General features: G+C 42.5%; 2 protein-coding genes across 2 annotated transcripts in view; one reads left to right on the plus strand and one right to left on the minus strand.

Moving 5' to 3' along the window:
• Positions 1-12,245, plus strand: part of pwp1 (PWP1 homolog, endonuclein) — a 44,887-nt gene that overhangs the window by 9,396 nt on the left and 23,246 nt on the right. Inside the window, exons 6-9 of the mRNA XM_060839261.1 lie at positions 657-767; positions 1,056-1,183; positions 1,743-1,810; positions 2,983-3,079. Of these exons, the coding sequence (XP_060695244.1) occupies positions 657-767; positions 1,056-1,183; positions 1,743-1,810; positions 2,983-3,079 (404 nt within the window). The remainder of the gene's footprint in view (positions 1-656; positions 768-1,055; positions 1,184-1,742; positions 1,811-2,982; positions 3,080-12,245) is intronic.
• Positions 5,660-6,631, minus strand: c1qtnf13 (C1q and TNF related 13). Its single transcript, XM_060839564.1, has one exon. It carries the CDS (start codon positions 6,602-6,604, stop codon positions 5,660-5,662), a length of 945 nt encoding a protein of 314 aa, XP_060695547.1. The 5' UTR covers positions 6,605-6,631.

Raw genomic sequence — 12,245 nt, forward strand, 5'->3', positions numbered from 1 at the left:
TGGGATGATATCAGTGAATGTGAAATCATCTTGGGATTGTGGCATTATGGTGCTTTAATTATTGCTGGTCTGAACCTTCTGCATGTGGTTTAAATTGCTGTTGTGTGAATTGTGTTGTACAGTATACTGTGTAAAGAACTGACCCATATTCTCAATCCGTAGGCATCATGTTAATGTTAGTGTTAGACGAATATTTAAATCTCACTCAAGAGACTTAAGCCTCAAAATATCCAGGCCAATTGAGGGAGTTGACAGCACTGTCAGAAGTGCTGTCTTTCATGGTGAGGGAATGTAAAGGCTTCCTGGGGCACTATTTTGAAGAAGAGTTGGGGACATTCTTCCCAGTCAACAATACTTAGGGGGAAAAAAGCACAGATCGTTTGGTCATTATCATAGTTTTGTTTCTGGGGCCATGTCTTCTACGTTATGTCACAAGTGACTTCACTTGAAAAGCACCTTTTTTGCTATGCCGCATGTGGAACTGTGCTGAGTTCATGAAAGGTGCTATACAAAGAAAGTATTTTGCTTTCCATTAGGCTAGATGTATGCAGAGTTCTGCTCATCCATGTTGAATGGTGTTTTGGTTATTGGTGCTGCATTGCATCATGTGTAAAAATTGTTTTTCAAATTTAACGTACTCACACTGTCTCTTGCAGTTCACAACCAGGAGGAGCAATCTCTCTATGTCCATCATGATGTGCTGCTTCCTGCCTATCCATTGTCTATTGAATGGCTCAACTTTGATCCAAACCCAGAAAAACTAACAGGTCAGTTTAGAAAAGAATAGTATTCAAGGAAATTTCCTCTAGTAGAAGTCATATATTGGTCACACTGGTTGCAGTGGTCAAAAGATCAGGCTTTTAGCTGCAAGACTCTTGCTAATAAGGTGAAGACTGATTGGGGCTTTGCCTCTTGAAGCTGTTGTCCACTTCCAGAGCCTGGCCAAGTATGTTGGACAATCCCTGGCTATTTAAAATCTCCAGAAGCAGATGTTCTGTTGGTGCTTTTTAACCTGCTTTCCTCTCCCATCCCTGACCAGAATATTCTCCTTGTAGGGAATTATGTTGCTGTGGGTAACATGACTCCTGTGATTGACGTGTGGAATCTGGATACAGTTGATTGTCTGGAACCCGTCTTCAGTCTGGGGAAAAAGAAGACAAAAAAGAAGAAACAGGGCAAAAAGGTATTGTGCCCGTGTAGTTACCACGCTATGGGTGGCTCACGTTAGTATTCACTCCATGTTGCTACTGGTTAGTACCGGTCAGACTGACTAATCAGTAGCTGAAGTCTGTCTCCACAGTCTGAGTACGCAGTCAACTGAAAGTCCAGCCTGTTTGTCATTCTTGAAATGTGTTTGATTCTCCACATCACATTATATGTAAACGATAGTGAAAGGGAGTGGACCACTTTGCTGTCCTTTTTCACTAGCCTTCATCTGCCAGCCTGGGCACGGGTCAACTATTGCTCATCTTGGCATCAACGATTGAAGAATTAGGCCTGGTGTCTCTACAATCTACAACTTGTGGTCATTCTGTTGTTCTCTGAACAATGGCTGTTTAGCCATGGTCAGATTATGTTTTTTCCTGGTGTGTGTGTGTGTGTGCGTGCGCGCGCAGACAGTTGTAACTGTGTATTGAAAGCCAGTCTACATTGTTTGAAACTTGTTTTTCTGTTCGCCTCTCTGGGGAATCGACTAGGAGAGGTAAGCCTAAAATTTCTCATTTGTTAACTTGTTATTTCAGGGTGCAGAGAATTGGGCGGAGGGACATACAGATGCAGTTCTTGATCTATCTTGGAACAAAAACATCAGGTAATATCAGCAGTGGCATGTTATTTCCTTTATAAGTATGTCCAACTTGTAATGTGGCAAAGAAGGATATTACAAGTTTGGGACCGATTCCATTATGAGCTGAGTCAAACAGTTTGTTTGATGAGGTGATGGGCAAAGCTTTCTCTGTTTTCCTGGAAGCAATTTTGTTTTTGTAAGTTGTAATAAAATATGCATTTATATTAAATCATAACCTAATTAGTGAATATTAGTTAGTTCCTGTGTTTGCACGAATTCTCCCGCTGATGTGGGTCTGTGTAATTAAAGAAAGTGAGGACTGCAGATGCTGGAGAGTCAGAGCCAAAAAGTGTGGTGCTGGAAAAGCACAGCAGGTCAGGCAGCATCCGAGGAGAAGGAGAGTCGATATTTCGAGTATAAGCCCTTCATTAGGAAATAGGGAGGCGGCATGCAAGTTCTTGGCCGCCTCCACCACCATAGATGCCCGTGTTGACTCAGTCACCAGAGGTGGAGACTGAGAGATCCAGGAAGAGGAGGGAGATGTCCAAGATGGTCCAGGTGAATTTAAGGTCAGGATGGAAGGTGTTAGTGAGGTTGACGAGGTGTTCACCCTCCTCGTGGGAGCACGAGGTGGTGCCAACACAACCGTCAGTGTGGCGGAGGAAAAGGTGGGGAATGGCGCCAGTGTAACTGTAGAAAATGGACTATTCCATGTATCCTAGAGATCACTGGGGCGCATGTGGGTCAGTCAGACTCCACCACCAGGGATATATTTCCCTTCCCACCCCTACTGTAAAAACAGTCATTTGACCAACCGCCAGAAGATGGTGCTGTTGGCTTATTTTATTCTTGTCTGTGTCACTTAATGCTAGTAACTAGCAGGGAATTAGAAAGTATTTGGTTTGCTGCTAGTAACCAGTGGGACAGGAGAAAGTAGATGGTTTAATGGTAGTAACTAGCACGCAGGTTTAAATGAGTGATGTGTGCCTTGTGATCACATTGGGGGGGCTGATTGTAATGGTTATAGTTCTAGAACAGATGGTTGCCCATCGTTTTTGTTCTTGCTCTCAGTACTTTAATGAAGTACTTTAATGAAGTAGACCAAAAATAATTCAGTGCAGCATGATGTTATCCTGATTTCCTGAAGGGTAGAGACCTTTGAGGCCGTCACTACAATTGCTTTTGTTGTACTGTAGGAGTGTTCTGGCCAGTGCATCTGCTGATCAGTCAGTGATTCTCTGGGATATGTCTCAGAAGAAACCCGTGACGAATCTCTCTTCACATACAGACAAGGTAAGCAGAAACAAACACTTTTTCCTTTCAGTACTATTGGCATCTAAACCTAAGAGTCAGGAAGTCGGTGATTCTCTAACTGACCTCTTGCAAACCTGGATTTCTCGGCTCTGATCTGTGTAGCCATCATCTGTTAAAATCATTCGCCTGGTTAGTGACTTTAAAGTGCACTCCCATATATGAGTCTGCCTTGATAAGTACAGCTCTCTTTCATCCTCCCCTTCCTTTGCTCCATTATTTAAGGTGGTGCTTGTAACCATTTGGACTCTGCACTCAGTGATTCACTCTCTGAACTTCTTCACCTTTCTGTCTCTTTCCTCCTCAAACTCTCTGTAAAACCTACCTCCCCAACCAAGCTTTTGGCTGTCTGTCCAAATATTATATGGCTGAATGTCAGATTTTGTTTAATAATGTTCCAGTGGAGTACCTCGGGCTGTTTTACTGTATTTAAACGCTGTACTGTTACAACTGAGAAAGGGCCAGAAAGAGACCTTTCGGCCCCTCAAGCCTGCTTCACCATTCAGAAGATCTCAGCTGCTCTGTTTATGTTTGAAATTTCTCATTCCCATGTACTCTGATCGCCCTTGATTTCCTTGTCTAACAAGAATCTGTCCACTCCTACCTTAAAAATAATCAATGACCTTCCCTTCAACACCTTCTGAAGCCAATAGTTTCAAATTATCTTGATCCTCTGACGGGAAAATAAACTCCTCATTCCTGTCCTAAAAGGGTAATCCCTAATTTAAAATAATTGTCCCTGATTCTGAACTCTTGCACAACAGGAAACACGTTTTCCTCATCCACCTGATTAAAACAGTTCAGGATCTTGTACACTTCAGTGAAGTCATCCCTCACCTTTCTAAATTCCAGTGAAAATAAGCCTAGTCTGTCCAACCTATCCTCATAAAGCAAACCATCATTCCAATTGTCAATCTTGTAAAACCCCTCAGAACCACCTCCAATACATTTTTAAACTTAAGTAATGAGAGCAAAACTGCACATAGTATTTGAGATGTCGTTTCACCAATGGTCTGTATAACTGAAACTTAATAACCTTATATTTATGTTCAATTCCAGGACAGCACCCTAATAGTCTTCCAGTTTGAGTATTGTACCTGCATTCTAACTTGTAAGCCTCTGCACTTTGGAATTCTGCAGTCCTTTTCTGCTAGAGTAATACTCTGCTTTTTCATTCTTCCTGCCAAAGTAAACAACTTACATTTTCCCACGTTATACTTAATCTTCCATATTTTGCTGTCACATTCAACCTGTTTATATCCATCTGCGTCCTCTTGTCTCCTTCACAGCATACTTCGCTACTTGTTGCTGTGTTGGATGTTAATTTAGTGACCCTGCTTTCACACCCCTTATCCATGTTGTGAGTGGATGCGACCCTTGAGTCTCTAGATCAAACCCCAGCAATTTTTACATGGATTGTGTGGGTGTAGCATCTGACTTGTGTTTGATCCCAGTGATACTGCACCTTTCCAATAATGAAAATCCAAAGAAAAATAAAATATTTGATTGTATTACAATGAATACAAGCACCAGAAATTTATGCTGAATTGGTACTCCAACTGGAGTATTATGTACACTTCAGGATACTACACATTAGAAAGGATGAGAAGGCTTTGGAGAAAGTGCAGAGGAAATTTACTAAACTGGCTGTAGGGATCAAAGCTGTTTGTTCGAGGGAGAGACTGAAGAAAGTAGGGTGATTCTCTCAGCTGAGAAAGTTGAGATTTGATTTATTATTGTCACATGTATCTAGCTACAGTGAAAAGTTTTGTGTGCAGTACAGGCAGATCATACCATACGTGCATTAGGATAATAAAGCAGAACAAGGAATACAATTCAGAGACGTGCACAAAGAACGAGGTCAAGTTAAATTTCAGAGGTCCATTCAGAAGTCTGATAACAGCAGGGGGCGGGGGAGGATTTCATGAGGGGTTTGGATGGAGTAAATAAGGAGAAGTTATTTCCACTTCTGGGTTCTGCAGAAGAGTAATTGGATTCCAAGCATTAACTCGGTTTCTTTCTCCACAAATGCATTCAGACCTGACTTTCACTAGCGTTTTGTTTTTATTTCACATCTCCTGCATCGTAGTTTTTTGCTTTGCATTTTGTAGAAATTGCTTCTGATAGGCTGATGCCAAGGAACAAAGATTTAATGTGACTGGCAAAAGAGCTGGAAGTGACAAGAAGGAAAACTTTGTTTAAACACTTAATTCACAATTAAGATTTGGCCTTCACTCCTTGACAGGGTGGATAGAGATTCATGTTGACCTTTTTAAAGGGAACTGATGCATGCTGAAAGGAGCAAACATTGCAGATTGATACAGAGCGGGAGTAACTGGATTGCACCTTAAAGGAGTTGAAGCACATCTGATGACCTAAATGACCTTCTATGCTGTAGTGTTGTATAGTTCAAATCTTCTTTAAGATACTAAACTATCACCCTGTAGTTAGGTACAAAGCTGCAACAAAAGATACTTTTACAGTAAAATTCAGACATGCTGACTGTTGTATGCATTTGGAATTAAAGCAGAATGTCTGCAATTGCTGAGCAGTTTAACACAGTCATGTAGACCCACGACTCTGCAGGATGTTTGGGTCTGGATAAATGAGGAATCCAGTGAAGGTGATGTACTTGCCATGGTTGCTGTACAAACCAAAGCGTGGGTGCTGCTGGCTGTATAGCCACACTTTGTCACCTGCAGCCAGCTGGAGCATTACACTCTGGCTTTGCATCTCCCTGCGCTGACTGTCATCTTCGTCAAAAATCATGGCCTGCACCCCACTGAGATTCTTCATCAGCTTAACGGAGATGGCCTTCCGGGGATGTTTCCCAACATTGAAGGAGAAATAGTAGGCACCTGGGATCTGGCATGTGAAGAAACCACTCAGCTTGTCGAAATGTTTGCCAATGTTGATGTACTCTGTGTCAAATGTAACTGCCTTGTGTCGCAGATTCTCCGTGTTCTCCCCAAGCAGTGACGTTGTTCTGGCTGCAGAAAATGCAGAAGGAAGGCTGCCCTTTGGCTGAGCCGTGAGGCAGCTGAGAGTGGATTGGTTTATTTTCGATTTAGTAATGGAATGGGAGCTGTTGGAAGTGATGCGGAGTAAAGGCAGACTGTTGCCGAGCCAACAGGGTGGCAATTCTGGATAGACCAGGTAGCCAGTGAAAGTTGTGTATGGCCCTATGTTACTATACAGGGCATACTTTGAGTTACCGTGCAGCAACAGCCAGACAGTGTCACCTACGTCCAACCTCAGCATCAAGCTCTGGCTCTGCACCTTGCGATTCTTTTGCCGATGCTCATCAAAGGCCATTGCCTGAACCTCGTACCTGTTCTTCATCAGCATGACTGAGAGCATCTTTTTTGGATACTTTCCAACGGTGAATGAGAAGTAATAAGCCCCAGGGATTCTACATATGAGCCTGCCCGTGTCTGGCTGGAAGTCATTCCCAATGTTAACCAAAAGTTTGTCAAATGTAACTGCTTTTTGGAAACCTCCCATCATGCTACTGGTCCTGGCTGCAGAGAAAGCAGATTGATCATGGAGACTGGAGTGGTAACCATTTGCTTCTGAAAATGGCCGACGGCAGAGAGAATCCACAATTCCCATAAACAGCATGACTCTTGGAATAACCATTTCTTCCTGAAACAAGGAATGGATTTGAATTGACAAGGATTAGAAATAAATATTGGGTAATCTAACAGTTATTGTTTGTGGAGAAAGTGAGAACTGCAGATGCTGGAGATCAGAGCTGAAAAATGTGTTGCTGGAAAAGCGCAGCAGGTCAGGTAGCATCCAAGGAGCAGGAGAATCGACGTTCCGGAAGAAGGGCTTTTGCCCGAAACGTCGATTTTCCTGCTCCTTGGATGCTGCCTGACCTGCTGCGCTTTTCCAGCAACACATTTTCCAGTATATTGTTTGTGTTTGTTCTAATCACCTTCATTTGACAATCTTGGGCTCCATCTGGAATCTACTAAATGAAAGACAACAAAGATACCCACAGTGAAGGCATGTTGGTAACTGGACCAGTTTCTGATTGTTAGTTAAGAGATGTGTAATTTTGTAATGTTGGATTTACATTGCAGGATATATGAACCAGAGAGCCCAACTGCCCAGTGTTTATGCTGCAGTTGAGCCCCTCTCAACCTCTCATTGAAATCCAATCAGTATATTCTTCTGTTTCATCCTCCTTAATCCTTATCTGACTTCCTCCTGAATACAATGATGCAATTCACAGCACATGGTAGCAACTTGCACATTCTCACCACAGGAGAAAGTGAGGACTGCAGATGCTGGAGATCAGAGCTGAAAATGTGTTGCTGGAAAAGCGCAGCAGGTCAGGCAGCATCCAAGGAGCAGGAGAATCGACATTTCGGGCATGAGCCCTTCTTCAGGTATCTCCTGGAAGGGCTTATGCCCGAAACGTCGATTCTCCTGCTTCTTGGATGCTGCCTGACCTGCTGCGCTTTTCCAGCAACACATTTTCACCCACACCCCAGATGAAGTGATTTTTGAAATGCTAGTTATTTTCTTGTTGACTGTCATATTCATGGTGTATAGTTATTTGGTTTTACTCATCAATGGAAGCAGTCTCCCTGTGCATGTTCAAACTGTCATTTTAAATGAGTTAACCTACTCTTAGCCTTCTCATCGAGAGAACAGATCAAGCCTGTTCTCTTTTTACCTGATGGATATAATTGGAAACATTAATGTGATAATGGTGTTACTGGACTGGTAATCCTGAGGACTGGACTAACGTTGAGAGAACTTGAGTTTAAATCTCACCATGGCATCTGGAGGAATATAAACTCAATTAAAATGCTACTCACCATTACAGTCTTAGTGCAGGATTGTTGTAACAGTACATCTGGTTTATTAATATCGTTCGTGGAGGAATTCTGAAGGGAACCCCAGAAATGTGACTCCTGACTGCCCTCTGAATTAGTGTTACCCAGCAGAAATTTGTTAGGATTTTGGAATTTTATTTAATCTTTCCACTTGTCAGGCAACAAGAGCATTGACTGGTGCTGGTGACAGAGCAATTTAAAATAATGTTTAATCAAACGGAAACACTCAACAGCTTGATCGATTAAAAGTACTTAAAATCTCAGAAATAATTTTCTGACCAGCTGTTGCACTCTTCACAAGGACATGTAAGTTTATGTAGCAGTTTTAGAACGTTTCACAGTGCTCTGTGGGAATTATGATTTGGTGTCTCTAAGGACTTTAAGCATCTTTATAATTTCTTGTAATGAAGAAGCGAGAGGATGTGGTTCCTGCTTGTGAAAGTCTTTCCCTGGAGGAAATCAGATCCACTGTGTTCCAGATGAGTGCATCTTGAAAGTGAAATAAATGTTTATAGACATTACACTGGCCTGAATGATGGTCATAGAGTCATACAGCACGGAAACAGATCCTTCGGTCCAACCAGTATCCCAAATCAAACTAGTCCCACCTGTCTGCTCTTGCTCCATATCCCTCGAGACAGTTCTTATTCATGTGTGTTTACAGTGTGCAGTGTCTCTCCCTCTGAGTTTATGCATTGTGTTCTTGATAATTGATGTCATTATTTACACAGAGCGTTCATTCTGAGAGAGACTGGAAAATCTATATCTGCTATCTTTCTAAGGTGGAGTTTATGACCAAAGCTTTCTTTAATCTAATACTTTATTAATGTAACAATTCAAAAGGAGCTTCAGGAGCAGAGGTAACCTACCCTCGGCCTTCTCATTAGGAGAGAGAAGAGAATAAGCCTGTTCCTTTTTTTCTGATGGGTATAATTGGAAACATCAGCATAATGATGATGATACTGGACTGGTAATCCTGAGGATTGGACTAATGTCGCGAGAACTTGAGTTTAAATCCCACCACAGCGTCTGGAGGAATATAAACTCAATTAAAATCTGGATTATACATTCAGGAAAAAGGAGAGCAGTTTGTAAGCCAGCAGCATCTTAGACTTTATTAATGGAGGCTTTCAGTCCAAGGAGGTTTAGTTGAATTTGTATCTCACATTTATTGGGCTTCAGCTAGAATATTGTGTTTAATTTTGGGCACTTGAGGAAAGATGTGAAAATATTGGAGGGAGTGGAAGAAAAGATTCATGAAAACGGAATGCGAAATTTGAGTTAGGAAGGTAAGTTGAGCAAAGATTGTTTTCCTTGGATGAAATAAGGCTGAGAGAAGATCCATTAGAGATATTCAAAATTTGAGGGATTAGGCAGCGTAGAAAGGGAGAACTTGTTCCCTCCTGACAGGATCAAGAGTATGAGATTGTAGATTTAAAGTAATTGATAAAAGAAGCAAAAATGCTGAGGGCAGTTTTCTTTGCACACAGTGGTTAAGGTCCGGGATGTACTGTCTGTGAATGTGGTGGAAACTGCTTCAGTTGAAGCATTCAAAATGACTTTGTTCACCGAAAAGGAAGAATGTGCAGTTTATGTGGAGAAGGTCAGAGAATGGTATTGTAAACTGCTGACTTGGAGAGCTAGTGTGAACATTTTTAATCACTTGAACATGGGTGTAGCTGGCTGGCCAGCATTTATTGGCACCAATAGGACAAAAGGCCTTCCCTTGTGCTTGTAATAATGGTGTGATTCTTTCACCATCAGCTCTGGGTTTCCGTTTATGTATTATTCCTAGAATGAGCATTGACGTCAACTCCAGGTGGTGTTCGGATTATGCTGTTGAATCAATTTGCAAAGGAGAGGTCACAACTTGTGGGGGCTCCACAGTCTCCACTGACTGATTTCAAACAAAATCCCTTCATTCCCTCCAATATCTTAATTCTCCCTCCCTGGACAGTCCATTCCACAGCTTGTTTGAAGAGGGTATATCTTCCTTCATTTTAAACTCCAGTTCATGTGCAGCAGAGCATTTGGCACTGGTAAAATCTGGATTAAAATGCTCCTCACCATAACAGTCTTATAACAGTAACAGTACATCTAGTTTATTAATATTGTTCATGGAGGAATTCTGAAGGGAACCCCCAAAAATGTGACTCCTGACTGCCCTCTGAATTAGTGTTACCCAGCAGAAATTTGTTAGGATTTTGGAATTTGAATCTTTCCACTTGGCAGGCAACAAGAGCACTGACTGGTGCTGGTGACTGAGCAATTTAAAATAATGTTTAATCAAACAGCAGAAACACTAAACAGCTTGTTAGGTTGGTCTACTGGTATTCATTTATCGGTTCTCTGAGGAATGTTGAATAATGTTTGCTGATCCCCCTCTGGAAACAGAAACAGTTCCAGCCATTTTGCTCCATGGGATTTGTAGGGTTTAAATGATGGATGGAGTGTGCCAGTTGATGTAAACGAAAAACATTCTAAACATGCTTTGTGGAATTGGAGTCATAGAGATGTACTGCATGGAAACAGACCCTTCGGTCCAACCCGTCCATGCCGACCAGGTATCCTAACCCAAACTAGTCCCACCTGCCAGCACCCGGCCCTATCCCTCCAAACCCTTCCTATTCATATACCCATCCAAATGTCTCTTAAATGCTGCAATTGTACCAGCCTCCACCACATCCTCTGGCAGCTCATTCCATACACGTACCACCCTCTGCGTAAAAAGGTTGCCCCTTAGGTCTCTTTTATATCTTTCCCCTCTCACCTAAACCTATGCCCTCTAGTTCTGGACTCCCCCACCCCAGGGAAAAGACTTTGCCTATTGATCCTATCTAAGCCCCTCATAATTTTGTAAACCTCTATAAGGTCTCCCCTCAGCCTCCAACGCTCCAGGGAAAACAGCCCCAGCCTGTTCAGCCTTTCCCTGCAGCTCAGATCCTCCAACATTGGCAACATCCTTGGAAATCTTTCCTGAACCCTTTCAAGTTTCACAACATCTTTCCAATAGGAAGGAGACCAGAATTGCACGCAATATTCCAACAGTGGCCTAACCAATGTCCTGTACAGCCGCAACATGACCTCCCAACTCCTGTACTCAATACTCTGACCAATAAAGGAAAGCATACCAAATGCCTCCTTCACTATCCTATCTACCTGAGCCTCCACTTTCAAGGAGCTGTGAACCTGCACTCCAAGGTCTCTTTGTTCAGCAACACTCCCTAGGACCTTACCATTAAGTGTATAAGTCCTGCTAAGATTTGCTTTCCCAAAATGCAGCACCTTGCATTTAGCTGAATTAAATTCCATCTGCCACTTCTTTGCCCATTGGCCCATCTGGTCCAGATCCTTTTGTAATCTGAGGTAACCCTCTTCACTGTCCATTACACCTCCAATTTTGGTGTCATTTGCAAACTTACTAAATGCACCTCTTATGCTCGCATCCAAATCATTTATGTAAATGACAAAAAGTAGAGGACCCAGCACCGATCCTTGTGGCGCTCCACTGGTCACAGGCCTCCAGTCTGAAAAACAACTCTCCACCACCACCCTCTGTCTTCTACCTTTGAGCCAGTTCTGTGTCCAAATGGCTAGTTCTCCCTGTATTCCATGAGATCTAACCTTGCTAATCAATCTCCCATGGGGAACCTTGTTGAACGCCTTACTGAAGTCCATATAGATCACATCTACTGCTCTGCCCTCATCAATCCTCTTTGTTAGTTCATCAAAAAACTCAATCAAGTTTGTGAAACATGATTTCCCACACACAAAGCCATGTTGACTATCCCGAATCAGTCCTTGCCTTTCCAAATACATGTACATCCTGTCCCTCAGGATTCCCTCCAACAACTTGTCCACCACCAAGGTCAGGCTCACTGGTCTATAGTTCCTTGGCTTGTCCTTACCACCTTCTTAAACAGTGGCACCACATTTGCCAACCTCCATTCTTCTGGCACTTCACTTGTGACTATCGATGATACAAATATCTCAGCAAGAGGCCCAGCAATCAATTCTCTAGCTTCCCACAGAGTTCTCGGGTACACCTGATCAGGTCCTGGGGATTTATCCACCTTTAACCGTTTCAAGACATCCAGCACTTCCTCCTCAGTAATCTGGACATTTTGCAAGATGTCACCATCGATTTCCCTACAGTCTATATATTCCATATCCTTTTCCACAGTAAATACTGATGCAAAATATTAATTTAGTATCTCCCCCATTTTCTATGGCTCTACACAAAGGCAGCCTTGCTGATCTTTGAGGGGCCCTATTCTCTCCCTAGTTACCCTTCTGTC

Source organism: Hemiscyllium ocellatum, chromosome 19, assembly GCF_020745735.1.
Source record: "Hemiscyllium ocellatum isolate sHemOce1 chromosome 19, sHemOce1.pat.X.cur, whole genome shotgun sequence".
Classification (NCBI taxonomy): Eukaryota; Metazoa; Chordata; class Chondrichthyes; order Orectolobiformes; family Hemiscylliidae; genus Hemiscyllium; species Hemiscyllium ocellatum.

Bases quoted from the DNA above. Each gene is read 5' to 3' on its own strand.
- c1qtnf13 (XM_060839564.1), bottom strand. From the start codon at position 6,604: ATGATGGGAGGTTTCCAAAAAGCAGTTACATTTGACAAACTTTTGGTT.